This window comes from Coffea arabica, chromosome 2c, assembly GCF_036785885.1.
Source record: "Coffea arabica cultivar ET-39 chromosome 2c, Coffea Arabica ET-39 HiFi, whole genome shotgun sequence".
Taxonomy (NCBI): domain Eukaryota; kingdom Viridiplantae; phylum Streptophyta; class Magnoliopsida; order Gentianales; family Rubiaceae; genus Coffea; species Coffea arabica.
This window is the reverse complement of record NC_092312.1, coordinates 3,623,900-3,644,357: the sequence shown is the minus strand read 5'-3', so window position 1 is coordinate 3,644,357 and position 20,458 is coordinate 3,623,900. Positions and strand designations below refer to the sequence as shown.

General features: G+C 37.3%; 3 protein-coding genes across 7 annotated transcripts; 1 reads left to right on the top strand and 2 right to left on the bottom strand.

Annotated features, from left to right (window-relative positions):
* Positions 1-1,421: 1,421 nt before the first annotated feature.
* LOC113720495 (protein DYAD-like) lies at positions 1,422-5,820 on the top strand. The gene is made up of 9 exons (XM_072073093.1): positions 1,422-1,727; positions 1,975-2,117; positions 2,226-3,037; positions 3,170-3,553; positions 3,684-3,743; positions 3,864-4,017; positions 4,117-4,170; positions 4,407-5,129; positions 5,255-5,820. The coding sequence occupies exons 1-9, from the start codon at positions 1,625-1,627 to the stop codon at positions 5,480-5,482; spliced, it is 2,661 nt and encodes an 886-aa protein (XP_071929194.1). The 5' UTR covers positions 1,422-1,624; the 3' UTR covers positions 5,483-5,820.
* A 156-nt stretch (positions 5,821-5,976) lies between these two features.
* On the bottom strand, positions 5,977-10,432 carry LOC113725180 (8-amino-7-oxononanoate synthase-like). Of its 4 annotated transcripts, none has more exons than XM_072073648.1 (11): positions 10,082-10,432; positions 9,728-9,870; positions 9,512-9,619; positions 8,858-9,096; positions 8,717-8,758; positions 8,129-8,216; positions 7,706-7,839; positions 7,114-7,202; positions 6,598-6,748; positions 6,442-6,510; positions 5,977-6,152 (listed from the first exon to the last, which is right to left on the bottom strand). In XM_072073648.1, the coding sequence occupies exons 1-11, from the start codon at positions 10,311-10,313 to the stop codon at positions 6,026-6,028; spliced, it is 1,422 nt and encodes a 473-aa protein (XP_071929749.1). In that variant the 5' UTR covers positions 10,314-10,432; the 3' UTR covers positions 5,977-6,025. The 4 variants fall into 4 exon arrangements, with proteins under 4 accessions (XP_071929749.1, XP_071929750.1, XP_071929751.1 ...); XM_072073649.1 differs by having other exon boundaries at positions 8,129-8,207; XM_072073650.1 differs by lacking the exon at positions 6,442-6,510.
* A 2,862-nt stretch (positions 10,433-13,294) lies between these two features.
* Positions 13,295-20,446, bottom strand: LOC140033638 (autophagy-related protein 3-like). 2 transcript variants are annotated; one of them, XR_011837555.1, is made up of 11 exons: positions 19,981-20,446; positions 19,209-19,279; positions 17,733-17,849; positions 17,456-17,634; positions 16,250-16,335; positions 16,061-16,112; positions 15,385-15,450; positions 14,830-14,957; positions 13,789-13,892; positions 13,464-13,557; positions 13,295-13,351 (listed from the first exon to the last, which is right to left on the bottom strand). XR_011837555.1 is itself a non-coding variant. In XM_072073647.1 (10 exons), exons 1-9 carry the CDS (start codon positions 20,139-20,141, stop codon positions 13,796-13,798), a joined length of 957 nt encoding a protein of 318 aa, XP_071929748.1. In that variant the 5' UTR covers positions 20,142-20,446; the 3' UTR covers positions 13,295-13,557; positions 13,789-13,795. The 2 variants fall into 2 exon arrangements, 1 of the variants encoding a protein (XP_071929748.1); XM_072073647.1 differs by having other exon boundaries at positions 13,295-13,557.
* Positions 20,447-20,458: the final 12 nt, after the last annotated feature.

Genomic DNA, 20,458 nt, shown 5'->3' with positions numbered 1-20,458 from the left:
TTTCTGATGAAGGGGAAAGGGCAAAAAACACTTCCGAGTACTTAGCTCTAGCTCCGTGGGTTTCAGCAAAACCAAAAAGTCATGATCAAGTCCGTCTTTCCAAACTAGGGTTTCGTCGCAAGTACAGTAGCTGATTTCAAATGCCTTTTGATTCTTTGGAGCATTTAAATTTTTTTTTTTTTTTTTGCTGTGGTTATTCTTACACTTACCTGTCTCCTCCTCCTTCGTATATAGTTTTTCTGGTCTTACTATATTCCTTCTGCTTTCAGCTTCGTTCATTTTAATTTTCGTTTCCTTTTTTTTTTTCTCATTTTTTGATTTCCCAGTTATAAAGACTCCCAAAGTTTATATCGAATGAAACATTTATTTTAGCTACTCCAAAATTTGGACATGCGTATCTGGGTCTGCAAGTTTAGTACCGTGTGTGATCCTTTCTTATCCGTTTGTGGGCAACTATGAAGAGAGAGTTGGATATTGGAGCTTGCTGAGGCTGCTATCCTCTGGGTTGATTTCTATATTTTTTGGCCTCTCAACCGCATTACTATCCAGAGAGAAGTATTCATTATTTGTCAGACATCTCTCCGCTTTTTTAGAAACCCTAGTTCCAGTCCTACTTTTTCTGCTGTCTTTTCGCTGAAATTTAATTCTCGTATCTTTGTCCCTTTGTGCTTTTTTAACTCGTCCCCGTTTAAGCTCCGTCCAATTTCGTTTTTGTTTTCGTCAAATTTTGATGCTGAAATTAAAAAAAAAAAATCCAATTTTCCGTTTTTATCCATTTATGCAGATTAAAGATGTTTATGGAAACCTATCGACGAAGGCGATTCAGAAAATCCAAAGAAGCCATTTTTATGGTAATTAAGCTAGCTGTTAGTTAGTTCTCACTGACTGATTTCCTTCATCCTCTCCATGCATGTGTATTAGATTTACAAATACTACTACTTCCTCTCTCTCTCTCTCTCAACCAATAAACCTCTCACGCAGAGTTTCACATTTGCTTTCTGTTGCTGACCATGTTCTCTTTTCGACTTTCTTGTTTCACAAGCAGACGCGCTTTAGCCAAGTTGGTGAGGTTAAAATAGAGTAGAATTCGCTACCCACGCGCCTTAAAAAAGTTGTCTTTTTTTTTTTGGGTGTAATTATGAGGCTACAAAAAGCAGCTTTCAGCTCGGAGGGCGTGTGTGTGCATGCCTTGGTTGGTTAATCAATCAGAAACACGCACACACACAACGAAAATCAAATCTTTGTTGAAATGATTGTGACCTATTCCCCTCCCCCTCCCCCTCACCCTCCCCCCAAAATAAATGTCTCTCCAAAAAAAAGGGTAAAGGACAGCATGATCGTCATCGTAGCAGTATAGCGACTAGTGATTTCTGACAGTAGTGATAAAAATTGTTAAACAGTATATGCTGTAACCAGCTGGGGTGTATAACTGTATATTCTTGCTGTCTCTATAAACCCAGAGAGACCTTCAGTGCGTGTGTGTGTGTGTTTTGTGCTCAAATTGTCTACACATATGGTATATACAGCCAACCTCACACAGTCAGACTGAGGAAGAGACTAAAGAGAGTGAGAGTGTGCGTTGTGCGTGTTCTGAGTCTGAAGATTGGTTTAGCTTTTTCAGGAAATGGATCAGTGTTCAAAACTGCAAGATCATCAGTCAGTCAATAACGGCGTACACTCTTCGACTCCACTTCCCATCTCCTTCCGCTGCCCATTCCAGCTCAAGGGTACTGCTCGATCAATACTACTTTGTGCAGACATACATGTCCTTATCGTTCACAATGCATTCTTTTTTTCCTTTTGGTTCTTTCCCGAGCCTGCTGTATCAGCTTTAATAAATTTCTGCTTTGGATTCATTTATGTTGTTTTTGGACTAAGCATAAAAATTTGGCATAATTAGGTTGAAAAGCACTGACTAGAATCCAAAAAAGAAAAAAGAAAAGTTTTCTGATAACATGTTGTTTTGGTACCCAGCAAATGATGTGGATCAGGAAGTTCAATCTGCAGATTTCCTATTCAACAACGTGGAAGTGGAAGTTGGATCTGTTTACGAGATTGACCATCTTCACTTACCTCCTCGAACTCCTGTTCAACTCAGGTCCATCAGAGTTGCCATGGTTAGCATACTTCCTCTGACTGCTTATATAGATAATTTCCAATACAAAAATCAGATACATGTATTATTGTTGAATTTTTTTAAAAAAAATTTCTTTTCCCATTCTCAGGTCAGTGAGAAGACAGAGCTGAATGTGGCAGTGAGATTTCCGAGCATGGAGTCGCTTAAAACCTATTTTAGCAACAGCATCAGAGAGATGTATCCAGCCTTAGATGAGAAGTTTGTGATGGGAACAGCGCTTGCTGCCAAAGTGCTCCTTCGGCAGATCCCTTCTCAGGAGTTTGCCGAGAATAAGCATTTGGAGGGATTCTGGTTGGTGAATGCTACTGCAGTCAATGTTTCTGAAGAGGACAATAGTTACAGGAATGGCAACTGTTTGACGGAGCTCAAGGGCATGGGAATGGTTCGGTGGGGAACCCGACGACAGGTCAAGTTTCTGGAAAGGCACAACGAAAACATAAGTGGCAACCTTCGGTCTCCTTCGAGTTTTAGAACAGGTGGTAAAAAGGCAATTGAAGTCATTAGAAAACCAGCAGAAGCTAAAGATGAAGATGATAACGATGTTAATGATGATGATGATGATGATGATGATCGTGATGATGACGATGATAACAAAGAAGATGACGAGAAGGATGAACAAGAAGAAAGGGAAGAAGATGATGGAGATGATGATGAAAGGGAAGACGACGTGGTTGATGTTGCAAACGAAGAAACTGAGGCAGAAGAGGAGACCCAAGAGATGAATAGAAATCTCAAGAGAAAGAGGTACAAGCTGAGAAATGGTACTACCAGACAGAAGGCAAAGAAAGTTGAACGTGAGAAGAAGAAGAAGCTTAAGAAGACTCACGCCAGGAGGGGCAGAAACAAATGCCGGGAACTCTTAGTGATGGAAAACCCCAAAGATAGATGGTCTGCTGAGAGGTAAGAACATAAAAAATGTTTACTCCGTGTTTCTTGTATTCGTCGACATTAAAACAATAACTATCAGCATTTAATGGACTTTTAGGTTTTTTTTTTGCCTTAATTTAATTTTCCATGCGTCTATGTATGAAGGTACCAACTTGCAACAAAGAACCTTTTGGAGGTTATGAAAGCCAAGGGGGCCACAGCTGGTAACCCAATTCTCAGGCCCGACCTGAGGGCAGAGGCAAGGAAGAAGATTGGGGACACTGGGCTGTTAGATCATCTCCTCAAGCACATGGCCGGTAAGCTTGCACCAGGTGGAGAAGAACGGTTCAGGAGGCGGCATAATGCGGATGGTGCGATGGAGTACTGGTTAGAAAGTGCTGATCTTGTCAAAATAAGGCAGGATGCTGGTGTGAATGATCCCTATTGGATCCCACCACCTGGATGGAAGCCTGGTGACTGCCCCACTCAGGACCCTATCTGCGCTAAGGAGTTGAGGCTCTTGAAAGAAGAGATTTCCCATCTTAAAAGGTAAAATAGATACCACATACTACGTACTAATTAATTTGCACAAACTGATAGCTAGTTACGGTTGCATGTCTTAATTTTGTTGGGTTTTAATGTTTAACCTTTTCTTTGGTGGACATTGCTGTATTACCAGAAATGCACTGGAGATGGCGCCCAGAAAGCAGCTGGAGGAGGAAGTTGGAAAGCTAAGAAGGTCAAGTCTAAACTTTCTAATAATGATCACATCTTTCACCGGAATAGCAAATTAATGGCTCTAATGAACTTCTCTTTGAGTGCTTCTCTTTTAATGTTTATGGTCTGCTTGCTTGATCAGAGAGATTGACAAGCTTGTCTCCAACAAGAAGCAAGGGGTAAACCAAGCTATTGGATTTTCGTCAAATCAGTGCGACATCAGTGAAAAGTTCGATCAGCTTGCTAATTCATTGGTTTCTTCAAAGTCTCATCTTTCCGAACTACCCGTTTCACTGGTATATGAGTACTTACAAAAAGCATATTAGTGTCTCATTCAAGTACTTAAAGTTGAAGAAACCTTTGCTTGACCATATTACTTTGATTTTTTGGGGCAGGAGAAGTACAAGGATCAATTAATTGTCATTCAAGATTTTGCAAGAGGAATAGAGGTAGCAGCTATCTGATGCTTCAAGAAATCTGATTTAAGCCTCTGCAGCTTAGACGTTCTCTCTCAATTAAACGAGTTCTAATTGCATGCAGTACTATTTAGTGTCTAGTTCTTAATTAGTTGAGTAACTCGTTGTAACGTGCTAATATTCATAGATGACAAAAATATCTTGGTTGCATATGCTGCTGTTGTTAAGTATGATACTGATACATACTCGATTGGATACATGGAATTCAGGAAGAAATAAAGAAGCTCATGCCGGAAGCTAAAGGAGAAGCACGGTCCAACACCGAATTAATTGTGTCAAAGGAGTCTGGTACTGCTGGAAAAGAGATCGTGGAATTGGAGAAAGGGACGAAGGAGCAAGAAGTACAAGTAGTAGTAAATGTTGGGGAGCTGGAGGGTTCAGCGAAAGCAGAAAATGCAGCGGCAGCGGAAGCAGCAACGGCAGAGAAAAAAGCAGCAAAGATCGAAAGGCTGAAGAGTGGGTTCAGGATCTGCAAGCCCCAGGGGACGTTCCTTTGGCCAAACATGGCCCGCAACATCTGCAACTACACCGCCACCGGTAGCACTACTAGCCACAATATGGTGTCCCCTCGGGTTGTGGTCCAGGTTGAGGATCTTTTAGTGGTCCCAACTCCACCTTCAGTCTCTTCCTCCACTGCCTTGGCTCCCCCTTTGCTCCCTTACTACCATACCACCAACACTAACAACCACCACCAACCAACTTCTCCAGTGAAGCCTCTAGCCGAGAGACGTGCTGTGAAAGTCACGGTCTCCACATTGTCTAATGACCATGGGGATCACAGTGACTCCTCCACCGTGACAACCACCACCACTGCAAACAAGAAAACAACTCCTATCAACCTAAATGATGTTCCTTATAATTCTGTCGAAGTATTATCTGGCCTCCCTTCATCTTTACCAGGTCCCGCTGCAACTACTACTTTGATGCCTCAGGTACTAAAGTTTCCACCTTTCTCTTTTCTTCCTTTTCTTTTTGAGTGCATCCATGCCATGAAACTTATGCCCTGGTTTATTCGTTAAAATGCTTAGTGAGGGTATTTTGCAATTGTATCCTGCAGTTGCTGCCCGATGAAGGTAAAAGGGAGACAAGTAGACCTTGGGAAGTGATGACTGGTGGGGTTGGCTCTGGTAATAATGCAGCAAGAGAAACAACGGGACATCTCCAGAAGCAGCCAACCAAGTGCTGCTCTTCATCAGCTTCATGCTTGTCCCCTGAGAAGGCAATGGGGAATTGGCTAGCTCTGGCAACTGCTAACTCTGCCTCTGACCAGTCCAGCCAGGGTTGAGCTGAATTGGGTGATTAGAAGTTTAAACTGATTTTCATTTTATATTTGTTTCTGAATTGAGCGGGAAGCTAGTATTGCTCTTTAGGGCCCAAGAGCTTGAGGGCAGTAGGATGTTTTCCAAGGTCCTAGAGTTTAGGATTTCAGTTTCATTAGTGAATGAAACTGTGAAGATTTGATCCCTCTCCTGGGGGAACGGAACATTGCATGTTGGAGCAACAAGGGTTGGCTGGTGATTTATTAGTACTTATTTCACCAAGTCTCTCAATGTGTAGCTTCTTTTGTCCATTTTTAACTTGTTACTTTTTCTCGTCCTGATACTTGCAATAAGGATACACTGCATCTACTCCAACTGAAGATATTGAATCTCCCTTATCCACTTCAGCTGACATAGTGGAAGAAAATGGATGGAGGAGGATTGGTGGATCATTTCAGACTATTTTACCAAAATCTAGATGGTTATATCTAGGGAATAAAAAAACTTAAAGCTGCAAATCTTATCAGTAAAAAGATGTCTTAAGCAATTATATAAAGGAGCAAATAGGATCACAGTTTGGATGAATAATTTTTACAATTGAATCCTATCTCCTCAAAATTGATGCATTCAGACAATGCAGTTACGAGCTTTCTCAAATCATCCCGCGTGTGCACAGCACTCAGAGCTATCCTTAACCTAGAAAACGCAATTTTGATATGATCAGAAAGCCTAAAGTAAACAAGAAAAATTTGCAGAACAAACCAAATTATTGTCAAGTTACTGCACCTAAGACACTTAAAGGTACAACTAACAAGAATGGTTTTGCAACTTCACCATATAGTAAGCGCAGGAGGAACCATTCCAAAATGGATGACAAAAATAATGCATTGACGCAGGATACAACAGTGAATTGTGTGGTTTGGACAACAGCATATAAATGGCAAAGAAGTTAGGATCATCAAAAAGATTCCAGCGTCCGACAAACCTGCATGAGTTCGAAGGCACTGTTGGGGGCCTTATAGCGGTTACATGAAAACCAGATTTCAGAAGATGCCTATTCATCATCATTCACATGGTTAGGAGCAATGATGACACAGAAACTTTTAAAGAGAGAGAGGGATGGGGGAAAGAGGGGAATTACCGGCTAGCTTCCAAGGCCTTCACTTCACTCCCTACAATAAGGGATATAATGGGACTAGTAATGGGAATTCTTGTCATGGCACGGAATTCTAGTACCCGATTCCAAATGGCCTTTCTACGCCATGTCTCCTGTTTTGCTACATTAACAGCAGCTGCAAACGGAATAAGTTAAATTCAATAAAGAATCTAAGAAAAGAAAGATTAAAGCCCCAATTTACAAAATCGCTATCCTTTCTTAGTTACAATATTTAGTCGTCTCTTCAGTTAAAAGCTTTCACGTTAAATTCACGAACTTAGTCATGCGAAGTTGAGACATCGACTGCATTTAGAAATCAATTCGACTATGGCCCCGCAATGTCTTTTTACGCTATTGATAGCTCATTAATTTATAGAAGTTCATGGCACATAAATTGGCACCTGGTATCCCCGTCAATATGCAAAAGTGCTTGAATTGAACTACTACAATGTGAGGGACTGGATAGGCTATCCCGCTCCAATTCTATAAACTAAAGCTTACCGTGTGCTGCTGCAGCAATTGGTACCGGAGTAGAAGTTGAAAATATGAAAGAGCGACCCCTCGACTGTATCAGTTGCTTCCATTTCTTGCTGTTAATTTAGCATCAAATGGAAAATGTTGATATATTATTAAACATTAATTGCACCACTAGTGTAAACAATCACTGATAAATTCATCCCTGTATGTTTGATTTTTAATTTCTTATTTGTCACTGGAAGGCAATCTATCCAAGATCCAGACACAACATACTTATTACAAACCTTTAAATGAAAAAAAAAAATTCGTTATCATCTATCAGTTTCTGAACAAACAAAAAACTAAATAAAAATGAACAAAAGCGAACGGTTGGCTGAGATTTTAACAAATCTAAGAAACTGATGCAATTAACAGTAAAAGATATTTAAGCATAACAACTTGCACCACTAGAACAGGATAGAGCAAAACAGAACTCCTAAACAGAATTTAACTTTGAAAAACCATTAGGGACCGCTTAACTTGGAAAAAAGAGTGTGTGTGGAATTCTCGTTTCTTTTTACCCCCTTCCTTCCAAACAAAAGCCCACTACCTTCAAACAGGCAATTAGCAAAATTACCTGCAGGCTATAAATCCACCATGGCAACCAGAAGCCTTACTTAAAGTGCCTATGCAAATGTCAACATCATTTTCACACTTGAACTTCTCTGCAGCACCACCACCAGTTTTGCCACAAACCAATGTTGCATGAGCCTAGAGAAATTATGCAACAAGCACTTTTCTGGATTAGTTACTTTTTACTGATGAAAAATTAAAAGATATGCTAAACCTCAGGCAAAATATAATCAAAGTGATTCCTAGATATGAAGTTCATCTTTCATCCAGTAAATACTCCATATGGACTTCATCACTAAAATGACAAGTCAAGAGACTTAGGGGAAACTTTGACGTGTTCACATACGGCCATGACAACCTTACTAATTACATATCATGCAATCAACTTTTAAAATTTGAATTGCATATCAACTTACAAGACACTTACATCGTCAATTGCCAACAAAAAACCATGCTTCCTGCGTAGCTTCACAAGCTCAGCTATTGGTGCAAAGTCTCCATCCATACTGAACAAGCTAGCAAAGAAAACAGGCAACTGAGAGATAGGGTCGAAGCGTAACCACAAGGTGATTGGAGGCCCCTTTATCACCAGGAATAGCTCCATCTCTACTTCTAAAACATTAGTTACTCTGTTACTAAATTAGTAACCAGTCGTTGGTACAATAACCAAGAGAATGATGGAGTTTCAAAGGAAAAGGATAAAACAGATAAGCAGATAGTATGGCAATCATCACAGAAGATGAACTACGAGTCTACACTGAGAGAACTAAGCAGCATGAGACCAGCTTAAATTTTTTTTTAGAGGATAATATGATGAGCATTAGACAATTTTGCAACTGAATCAAACTATTTAAAGCCTCTCATTGTTCGATCTCTCTGACATAGATATATGAAGTTTCAACTCTGGCCCACAATCCCAATCACAGCAAAAACATTCTTTTTGCACATATTTCCAGGATAATGTTTCTGACTCGCGAAACAGCTGAAGTGACCACAACCATGTGGTATGACTAACCTATCAGTAACAACAACTTTCTTCTTCATCGTGCAACTTGACCTGTTATATACAAATATATTGTTGTGAGATGCACAAATATGGTAAAATAATACAGAAATGACAGAAAAAGAATTGACAAAGTGCATCACAGAAACTTACAATAACGAATTAAGGTGGACCATGTCACAGTGTCGGTAGACAATGTTGACTAAACTCCCTTGTTTCTCAGCAAGGCGGATACCATCGATAATTGATGCATGGTTGAGTGCATCAGAAAAAATGGCAACTCTTTCATCCCTTTTAGGTTTTCCCCCTTCAGCTAACAGCAAACCAACACTTCCAACTGCTGTGATAAGTGCCATGTTGGCTGCAAAGCCTGTGGGACAAAGAAGGCAATCCTAATATGTGACATTAGAGCAAGAATTCATCAGTCTAAATCCAGCAGCATCAACCCTTCATTATGATCAAAAGCATAGCAGGTAAAGTTTGACCATCTATTGACCACAGTACATGAAATAGGAAGTTACATCCCATTTGTTTATACGTGATATACATTGCCTTCTAAAGAAATGAAATCTATAATGAATATATTGCTGCAATAGACATGGGAGGCAAGAACCAATTCATTGGGTTTAAGCTTCATTGCAACCATGACCTAGTTGAATCATGCCTAACTAAATATTTTATCATATGGATGGTCATAACCACTTTTCTTATCACTTGATTGTTTAGAGTTTTGAAATAAAAATATTATCAATAAACCTTTTGAAAAATCTGCATTTACTGGGTACTGAATGAAAATTTTGAAACTACCTCTTTCTTCTTTAAGTCTGCCAACGCCGACTCCAGCAACCTGTGGTAATTTGTGTAACCACAAATTAATGCAGAACCTCTGGGTCCCATCCCATGCAACTGAGCTGCCTAATTTGTCAGGGGAAACCACAACACAACACAAGTTATTAACCAAAATTCTCCATTTGATATCAGGAGAATCCATAACTCAACAACACATTGATTAAAAAAAATCACCTTTACAGCGGCCTTGATAACAGTTGGGTGGGAACTCAAGCCCAGGTAATCATTCCCAGAGAAAATTAATAACTTCTTGAACTTTCCACCACATGGCCCTGCTCCATCATCATCCTCACCGTTCCCAATTACAGTGTCATCCCCTGTTTTATCAATTCAATAAAACATAAAATACCAAAACAATGCACATGCAATTCGTGACAAGTTTTCTACTTGCTTTTCTTTTCTTCATCCTTCAAAAATAGAATCCCAGCAAGAAACATGCATAAAAAAAAAGAGCTTCTTCTCAAACAAAATTAATCACTCCACAAGTTTTCAGTAGGTAAATGGGATGGAGGGAAGCAAATGTAGTACCGGAACTGGGAATGTCTTGCAGCCATTTTTGGAATGTGGTTTCTGAAATTTGAACTTCCACGGAGGCTCTATCCCATTGCCGCAATCCATCGTAAAACTCTAGCTCATCTGATTCCGTTTGGTTGGATTCGGGGCGAATAAGGTGGATGGGTCTCAGAGATCGCATAACCTTTAAAGACTCGAGCTTTAAGAGAGCCTCTGCCACCCAGTAATCCCAGCACCACGCAGCCATCTCCACTTTCTCCGCTGCCGTATGTGTGGGAATTTCGGGCGGAGGCTACAACGTAGACAAACGCACCGGGAAACTGCACTGCAGTCCCCCTCTATATAGCAAATAGTGTATTAAACCGCGAAGGCCGTTTATTTATTTATTGATTGATTTTTAATCAAATAAGATTCTGGTAAAATCAGTAGTAATTCTTAAAGTTGCAAAAATATAGGGATAATTTCAGAAACCTCCCCTGAGATTTTTGAGCATTTCAATAAGCTCCCTAAAATTTAAAAAATTACACCTATCTCCCTTAATTTGATAGTTTTAGTAACAAAATCTTAAAATTATATTGATTTGGCCAAATTTTTAAATGAATATCAAAAAATGCCCTTATGCGGCAAATTTTAATTTACTTCCCTATAAAATTATAAAATTATCTAATATAATTATACGGAAAAAGTATCAAAATTTTCATTTCCATACCTACTGTTTGATAAACAACTATAATAATTATTTTATCACTATGATAAGATACTTTTGATAATATTTTATTATAAATTTAAATTTATAAGATAGAAAAGAAAATGTTGAAATAATTCATTTAGAATTTATGAAATTTTTGAATGGTGGGATTGTCATAATTTAGTTGTGCTTTTGGACCATTTCTTTTTATTTATTATTAATTTTACTACCAAAAATAGAAAACAAAGATCAGCAAAAATATTGAATTACATATAAAGTTAACTCGTCAAAAAAAATCATTAGTTAGACATTTAGTAACAATAGAAATTAAAAGTAATAGTGGTGGTTCTACAGTTTTATTGGCGAAAATTAAAAAGAAAGGAATAAGAAGGAAAAATAAAACTCAAGGGAGGTTTCTGAAATTATCCCAAATATATATAAAACTTTCTCAAATTACAACTTTATATGAGGGAAAATCGCTTATTTAGTTCTTTAACTTTTTTACTTAAGCTAACTTTCCCTAAACGTTTTTTAATTTAATTTAGTCCTTAAACTTTAATACTCTAGCTAATTTGGTCCCACTGTGGCAGCACCACTAATAAAAGTTTCTCCAACCAAAAAATCACTAGTCAACCAAGGGTAATACAGGAATTACAAGCGAGATCATACCTAGATTATATTTGACTATTAATTAGGGGAGAAAAACCGAAATTGTCTACTAAAGTGGGGAGGAAAAAGAAATTGGCAACAAATTCTCAATAATCACCATCTTCCACTCAACTCAATCACCAACCTTTCAGTTGATAAAACTTCCCCTCGAAATCCTCTTCAGGTCCATATTCTCCAGCATTTTGCAGTATCATCACACATTTTAGATCTCCAAAACTCTAAATTATCATCTAAACTCAGGGAGCTTTTTATGTGGACAACTCAAGTGTTGAAATTTGAGAAAAATAAATGGGAGACACCAAAACTAAGTGGTAAAGAATGCTACAGTGGCGGCAAAGGCAATTCTTGTCTACTTGAAACTCTCTAAGATTTAAATGTTTGATTGTTGTGTATTTATTTAGTGGTTTTGTGACAAAATATGATTTTAAAAAAAAAGTAGATTGATCTTCTGCTGTTACTTCTCTCTTTTTTTTCTTTCTGAAGACAACAATTATTGTATAACATATCTATCTTACACTAGAGGGGAAGGGGAGCCTAAAAAGACTGTGTTTGGGACTAGTAAATACGTAGATCTTACTGGACAAGGGAGCATTTCGGTACAATCTTTAATTTTTTTTTGGTTGCAGGTGGGTTTTCTGCTGTTACTTCTCTCAATGAGCTAAATATGCTATTAACTGTGAAAGACCGAAATTTTCGGTTGGATTGCATACAATTGGGCTAAGTTATGTACCACAATAATTAGAGAAAAATTAGGTGTATATAATTTTTATGCCCTCAAACTGTTTGTGAAAATGCCACAATGGAAAACCAATGGTAAAAACCTATTGTTGTACTGTGTGTGTGACAAATGTTTGAGCAAGCAGGGCCGCAGCGGCCACAGCCGGCTCCACTACTGCTTCTAATGAAGATAAAAGTAGCAAAAAAAATTTTTTTTTTCCGAATTTCCTATTTCTTCATTGATTCAGGTTTTCAATGGACTCGTGTGTGTGTGTTAGCGTGTTATGTATTGCCAATGAGAGAGGGGGAAATGGAAAACTCTAGCAAACAAACATTGGAGGGGGTATCAAGTAGAGAAGAAGAACAAACCATAGTAGTGATTTTTGTGTCTGAATCAATTTACCAGTTTTTGTTTTCTTCCCCAATTTAATCGAATTCTGTTCTCTTCCCTATTTAATGAAAAATTTATCATGAGACTTTGCTTACAGTACTTATATTGCCCTTAGTTGACCTGTGATTTTTTTTTTGGAGAAACTTTTACTGGTGGTGTTGCTGCAGAAGGACCAAATTAACTACAATATTTAGTGTTTATTGTCTAAGGACTAAATTAGGCTAAAAAAATTTCAAGGATGGATTCAACTAAAGTAAAAATGTTGAAGGACCAAATTAGCGATTTTTTAGATTCATGAAAGCATTTAAAGGTGAAAACAGCTAAAACATATGAAAAAAATTAAGCAACAATAGACTTGCAAACGCATATTATTATGTTGCAATATCCATATTTGTTTCCTGGGTAAGTTTTTTGCCAAAACAATCGGTATGGTTTCCAGCAGATTTTGTTTGGTTTCTTTTCTGGTAAGTACATTGTCCTTGAGTAGATACGTAGTTAGTACAGAATTACGTCAACTGATTGTAACCATAGAAAAATTAGGTAACAACTCAATTCTGATCTTTCTTCTTCTTCCTTCTCTACCACAGGTATATTGATACCAAATGAAAGCCCCCCTCGAAAAGTTGAAAATAGAAATGCTAAGGCAAGACAAAACTAGCGCATTCTGCCGCCACCAGCACATTGGGCTGCAAACCAAACTCCCGGGGTTACACTTGCCATTCATTGTGTACATGATAGGACCCCACACAGGCTACCCACTATATAAATTAAGCAAATATTGACATTTAACTTAGCCATGAATGTTGATGAGGTCGCCCGTCTACAATTTGACAAACCACAAATTAAGTCAAGTGCGTTTGTACAAATTTACACCATTAATTTCAGCCTCAAGTGTAGGCTGATACCATCAAATGACGAAGTTTGAAAGGAACCTTATTGAGTGGGGATATGTACAAGCACGGAGCAGGCTGGAAGTACATGAAAGTTGATTTCTTGAGCTTTACACGATATACTTGCAGCATCCACCTGTTAGGAAAACCATGCATAAGAGAAACACCGAAAATATCACTGCCATAGAAACGAATGCACAATTGAAAAAGGATGCCATAAATGACAATGTTTAATCATAAGAAAAGCTAATTTACTTGATGACATGAAACTCCTTCCACAGGTGGCGAGAGTATAAAGACTAGAAAGGCTCGTAAGACTGGCATTAAACCTTTAACATGTCAATAACAACTAAGAGTAGACACTTACCTCTAGACTAGCTGCTGGAGCTACCAAGATCAAAGTCCATTGTATAATCATACTCAATAGTTGGAATCACTGAGGCTATGAATTTTAAGAACAAGAATAGGTACCTGTGATACCAGCTAGTAGAGATCAGCACCTTAGTAAAAGAACATCAATAATCTTAAGACAGCTGCGAAACATTTTTATAATGTACAGAGCTATAATTGGCAATTCTACGTTGGACTTTAATTTACAAGACAAAGAAGTGAACTATAAAATAAAGAACGATCGCACAGCCCAAATTGAAGGTACTACTCGAACTAATCAACCATCATAAATATGTACATGGGGAGAATACGTGAATGCATACTCGTCACAAGCCCCACCCCGTGGCTGCAGGAGATAAACCACAAAAAGAAGTGTGCATTGTCCGGTTAATCAACCTAGCCATTTCATACTCAACTTTTTACAGTACACAAACACATATCAACATATCATTCTTAAAGTCTTTATGTCTCAAATTCTTTGTATCATCCTTAATCACATTTTTCTTCTTCAATCAGTAGAGCCTTTTTTAGATTCTAGGGTCTCTTTCTTAGTTCAAAATCCCTCTTACCAACTGGAATCAAAGAATTAGCAAACCTGTCACGAACCCCTTGTGAACAAACAGGAAAATTCATATGAAATTCACCTTCACCTCTGAAGCAATTTCCCCTTATACAATTTCACATATTCTCCATAAAATGTTGCAAAAGAATGTTTCAGAAAATCTAGCAGACAATGCTCAAAAATTTGGAGTTCAAGCTTCAATAGATTCTAATAAATTAATTGGTTTCAAAGTTTTAATTGGCCAAGAAAAGGGGGAAAAAAAGAGAGAAAAGGTTTCCAAGTTTTAAGCATGAACCTCCTTTACACAAGCCCAACTTGAAATGAGTTCCAAGTACTAATCCTCAATGAATCTGACAAATCTAATACTATGCTGAAATTGTTTTGGTTTTTTCCCTTTTTGATAACCATTAACAGCCAAATCTTCTTGCCGACAAGTTAGAAGAATAATCATATTACTTGTCCACTTCTGGTTCACCACCACGTGACATAAGAACATCAATGAGATTCTTCATCACAGCTCCATGGCGGCATGGATGAATGGATGCATGTTTTCCAGACAAGTGTGGATGATCCTCAACAGTTACCTGATTTCATGTATTGGCCAACAGTATAAGTGAAGTACATCAAATAAAAAAAAAAAAAAGTTGTGATAAACGATTAGTGGTAAACGCCAATCCTCTGGGACAAAGATTATGCAGAATTCAATTTTGAATCATAAATATAAAGTTTAACAACTTCATTTAACGCAACAGACCCAAATATTCAGATATAGCAATTATACACTCAAATTCTAACATCCTTTTCAATCAAAATCCCAATTTGGAAACAATATTCCAGCCAGAGCCGCCTCAACCAAAATATTTTCAAAGTGTCAAAATTCTCAAGCATAATCAAGTACCAGGAACTAAGCCAAATTTCCCATTTATCTTTTCCAGTCCAAAGACTAAATGGAATTTAACTTGCTTATAGTAATATTATATATGTCGCTGAAGTATAACAATAATGTCTCACCGTTTTGTGTGCATGGTCTTGACTAACATCTTCAAGAACACGCTTGGATTCTAGAAGCATCCTTGACTGCCACACAAGAACCAATATATGTGATAGTCAACTGCAAGTAAGAAAAGATCTACAAATCCATAAAAAAGATTCAGCTCAACTGTACGATAATTGTTTCAGCCAATTAACAATAAAGAAAAGTTGAGTACCTAGATGTTTCAGCCCCAACTTCAATCGGGCTCAAGTATGGTTCTCCAAAAGAAAACTTATGGTAAGGTGAGAATATCAACTTGACTAATATAAGCTGAGAATATCAACTTGACACTACTTATGGTAAGGTCAAGCATAAACATGAAGTTTAGCCTCTAATCTACTGTAAATCTTGGACTGTACAGCTCTGACAAAACTGCCAAAATTGTCAACCAATTACATTAACATGTATAATTCTCGATAATGTAATCCTAAGTGATTTAGCAGCCCTGATGCGTGATATGTCTCATTCAGATTGATAGACCAAATCTAAAGGTTAAAATTATCTCAAGAAGCTGAAACTATAACCCTCCTATGAGCCATATTGGAGTATTATCCAAGAGAAAAAGTAGCATATTCCCAAAAACGCATTTCGTTTATGATGCATCTTACATTTGATAATCCAACATTACAGGCCAATCAAACACACAAGACCCACCTCATCATAGCCAGTCAGCCATATGCGAGGAGTTTGATAATATTTGTCATACCTACAAAGGAAAGACAAAGGACAGTCCGACGATCAATATGTATGTATATGTATATATATATATATATATATATATATATATATAGACACAACACAGAAAGATCCACCATACTTGTGCAAAACGTAAAGACAACTTACGTTATGCTAACATCATATGTTCGGGTTCTCAGAATATTGTCATCATCAGGTTCATGCGCCACAAGGTATGGAGTCTCAAGTGTTGCCTGAATAAATCATGTAATTTGACAAGTAAATAATAATCCAATCAAGCTGCCGGAAAATAAACAATTTCTTGACATCAGAGATCAAAGAATTGAAAGAATATTGACAGCCATTTTAGTCTATTGCCAAATTGTAATTGGTTTATACAAGCACGTGAAGCAGCAGTTTAAAGAACATGAAAGATACACAAGGTTCTCTATGATAAGGACATATAAACAATTGCAGCAAAGAAGACTGTAATACATACAAAAGGACGAAATGGAGCTTCTTATTTGCACATTTTATCTGCATGATGGCCAAAAAAGTTCAATTTTCTTTCCCAGGAAGGAAACAGATTAGTTCATACAAACAGAAGGCTCCAGGGTGCGGAAGCAACGAGCACACCATAAGAAGTCAACCAAATTCACATCAGAGGCTCTATATTCTCCTATCAATCAAGGTTTTAATACTTTTGTCGATTGGATTGACCGAGGTGGTTAAATAACAAAGAAAGTTCTATCTCTGATTGTTAAGTTACAGTACTCAAAATCCCACAGAAGGATGCAAAACATTTATAAAGTTAAAAGCATAGACAGGTCAATTGCTTGCTTATAAAGTAAAAAAAAATAATAAATTAGAAACTTGACATGTAGAGGCCAAGACACCACTTGCTCTGAAGTGCAAAACCAAGTTTTAAAGGAACTATCATCACATGTTGAATTAAAAAAAAAAATTAACAGAGTCATGTACATGTTGGATATATGAAAAGAAAAAGTTAAATATGTCTAAGTAGTGCCAGTCTATATTTCGTAGTAGTCTATATACATATGTGCTTGGTTAAAACAACAAATATTACTTATATCCATTGGGTTTTATCAAATTTTACAACCATCAAATAATAAATCATCCCCTACAAAATAAATCGGCATCAATGTGGATTCATAAACAGGACATGTGCAAGTAATACATTGCAAAAAGCAGTTGAAATTTGCAGGAAAAAGAGCCAAACAAGTTCCAACATATGTATTACACCATATATCATCAATCACTTCCCCAATGCAAGAAAAATGAAAAAAAAGTAATTTTACACCAAAAAAAGAGTATGTAGGCACTAATATAGAAATGTCCTTGTGAGAAGCTTACAGGATCTGTCTCAATAAGATTGTCAACATCCTCTAACTCATCCATTTCTGGAATATTGTCCTCATCTTCACCTCCAAAGTATGATGGAATTGACTGGATGGTATTCTTCTTGGTATTCTTCTTGCTGATTTCTAGTGTGTCCATAGAAGGCAAGTTTTCGTTGTCATCACTTTTGCTTTCTGTGGGAGGGAAAAAAATATATATATATATATAAGTCAAAAGCTATAAGTGGCCTTCACAGGTCATACACGAGTTTAACAAGGAAAAAAAAAATAACCTCTCGGTTTCCCGTGTGTGGCCAGCCAACCATCGTTGTCCTCATTATCAAGTAAAACTTCACCCCCAGCAGCCTCGTATTCTTCCTCTACTGATGCGGCTCTCCGAAGACAAGGCACTGTATACATAGCAAAAGTTTTTAACCAAGCAAATGACATGAATAAAAAGTCTAGCAAAAAATAATACATGAGCAGTTTCAAAGTAAAACATATGCCGAAAGCATGACATGCTCTGTGCAAAAAGCATGACATTTCAACAGTTAAATGCCAAAAAACCTTGTTATTAGAACATAGATAGCGAACCGTTACATATTACTTGATTTGTGTCCCTAGAGCTAGTAAAATCCTCAAATTGGCATTTAAGACGAAGTGAAATGCAGTGGACTGTGGCCAATTTAATTTTACAAGGTATAATATGCCCAAAAAATTAAAATGCTTAATTATGTGAAGCTCAAATATATTATTCTGGAAGGACAAAACCCATACAGTCGGATCATTGTACAGATTCAACCTTGATTTAGGAACCACAAATTACAGGCTTTTCATTGACCTATAAAATACTCCCTCCGTCCCACTTTGATAGTCCTGTTTCATTTTTCACACAGTTTAAGAAAAAGTAGTTAACTTTGTTGGAAAAGTAAATTTAGATTGCTATTTTCCTAAAATACCCTCACATTAAATATGGTACAACTTTATGGAAACTTGAATTGATGGTAAAAAAGAATCAACTCTCATTAAATGGGGTAAGTTTATAGTAACAACTACTTACATTGAATAAAAGTATTTTAGGAAAATTAAAATACAACTACATTCTTCAATTGGAAAGTGGACTACAATTTGGGACAGATGAAAAAGGAATACAGGACTATCAAAATGGGACGGAGGGAGTAAGTCTTTTCAGGGTGAGTGAGGAAAATTTACATTTTAAAAGAATGTTCAAATCCACCATAATTCATCACAAGAAAAAAAAAAAAAGAATTATTTCAACAATTGGTTATGGGGGACTGTTGGTACAGACTTTCATGCATTTTAACTCATTCACTCACTGGTAATTGTGCTTATTTATGCTCTACAAATTTGGTTTTTAAAGGTTCGTGATGGATCCTTATAGACATCTGAATTTCCTTTTGCATGAGCAAGTTAGATTGACAGATGTAATCTATAAGTAAAACTGCGAGGTAGCCAAACTTTCAATGGACAAATATGTATTGTATCCTAGGGTTTCATGTACCAAAGTACTCCATTACTTTCAGCACTCACAATTCCACAATCATTCTAAAGAAATTTAACAAAACATTCAGAGTTAATAAAAGTTGAATGTGTTAAAAGTCACAATCACACACAAGGTATTAAAAATGCCACCCACATCAATTCGATCAATCAAAAAGGAAAAAAAAAAGGGGAAGCTATGAACAAAAACAATAAAATAAAATAAAATAGCAAGTAAAGAAAACAGGTACCAAAAATATAACCCGTACCATTCCTTGTTATCAAGAATTGCTTGTCGGCAGGTAAATATGGCTTCCTCTTGTTTGGCTCACCTGATTCCCTACCAATGAAGTAGCACTTAGAAGTAGTGAAAATGCAAAATATACTGCATAGACTTAATAAACATGCACACACTCCCTACACATAATTTTCTACCAACAGTCTTCATAGCGATTAAGTGCCCTATTAAAAAGAGGAATCAATTGAGGAGAACTGCTGCTCAATCAACATTGTAAGTTTTAGGAAGAAGATAATTATGGTTGATTACACACAGCGACTTCCAGGGAAAGATATACTCTCAAGATCGCACAAAAGATCTATCCAAAAAGGAAAAAAAATCGCAACATCAAACCGTCTGTTTATTGCTCACGTGCGCAAACAACCCCTTAAAATTATATTTCACTAAGGCCTAAGCAAGTTTTAGCTACATCAAAATTTCCATACACAAGAAACACAACTAGAGCTGATTTAAAATAGAGCTCTACCAACAATAAGTGTGAGTAAATGAATTTAGAACCTCGCCTGAGCTTAAAGACAGGAATGGTACAGATTTTTTGATATTCAAGAGCCCATGCTATTACTACTTAGCTGCCACAAGTACAAACCATAATACCAAAATCAAGTATTAACTACCAACTCGAATATCAGCTGTATCAAAACCAATTCAAAGCTAGGCTACAGTTTTATAAAGTATTCGTCGGCAATTTGGGAATTGAATTAGTACTATGTGCGGATATAATGAGCGAAATATTTGTAGTATACCACGACCAAGTAGGGCACTTGGATACGAGGTTGTCGCCGGCGATGATGAACTCGTTGACGCTGAGGACGCCTTTCTCCTTGAAGGCGGAAACCGTTCGATGGCTTGTGATACTCTCAACCGCACCCTTGAATGCTTCGTGAATCTTCTGCTTGAGTACCATCTTTTTTTCCCTGATCGGCTATTCCCCAACCCAATTACAATTCAACAGGCGATTGCTGTGGTGGGATTCCAAAAAACCCTAGGTCGAGGAGTGATTCTTCTTGGATTTGGGACGAATTCCGGCGAGTTGAAAAGGACCCGTTGAAACTCGAAAAGAAGCTTTGGTCATTTAGCTGGGTTTTCACGTTTCCTTTTGTTTTTTTATTACTCGTAGTGTTTGGTAGAAGAGTTAATTAAAATCGTTTACTCATAAGAAACCACGCTTTCAGGAGTTAAAAGGACTGGCTGAGGAAGGCATCGAGACTTGGTACATTACCA

Excerpts from the sequence above, each read along its gene's own strand:
- LOC113720495 (XM_072073093.1), top strand. The coding sequence starts at position 1,625 with ATGGATCAGTGTTCAAAACTGCAAGATCATCAGTCAGTCAATAACGGC. Across the intron at positions 3,038-3,169 it reads GATAGATGGTCTGCTGAGAG|GTACCAACTTGCAACAAAGA; the intron begins GTAAGAACATAA and ends CTATGTATGAAG. Across the intron at positions 4,171-4,406 it reads ATTTTGCAAGAGGAATAGAG|GAAGAAATAAAGAAGCTCAT; the intron begins GTAGCAGCTATC and ends CATGGAATTCAG.
- LOC113725180 (XM_072073648.1), bottom strand. The coding sequence starts at position 10,313 with ATGGCTGCGTGGTGCTGGGATTACTGGGTGGCAGAGGCTCTCTTAAAG. Across the intron at positions 9,871-10,081 it reads GCAAGACATTCCCAGTTCCG|GGGATGACACTGTAATTGGG; the intron begins GTACTACATTTG and ends TTGATAAAACAG. Across the intron at positions 7,840-8,128 it reads TTTTGTTGGCAATTGACGAT|GCTCATGCAACATTGGTTTG; the intron begins GTAAGTGTCTTG and ends TAATTTCTCTAG.
- LOC140033638 (XM_072073647.1), bottom strand. The coding sequence starts at position 20,141 with ATGGTACTCAAGCAGAAGATTCACGAAGCATTCAAGGGTGCGGTTGAG. Across the intron at positions 17,635-17,732 it reads CACACACGGGAAACCGAGAG|AAAGCAAAAGTGATGACAAC; the intron begins GTTATTTTTTTT and ends TCCCTCCCACAG. Across the intron at positions 16,336-17,455 it reads ATCTTATTGAGACAGATCCT|GCAACACTTGAGACTCCATA; the intron begins GTAAGCTTCTCA and ends TGATTTATTCAG.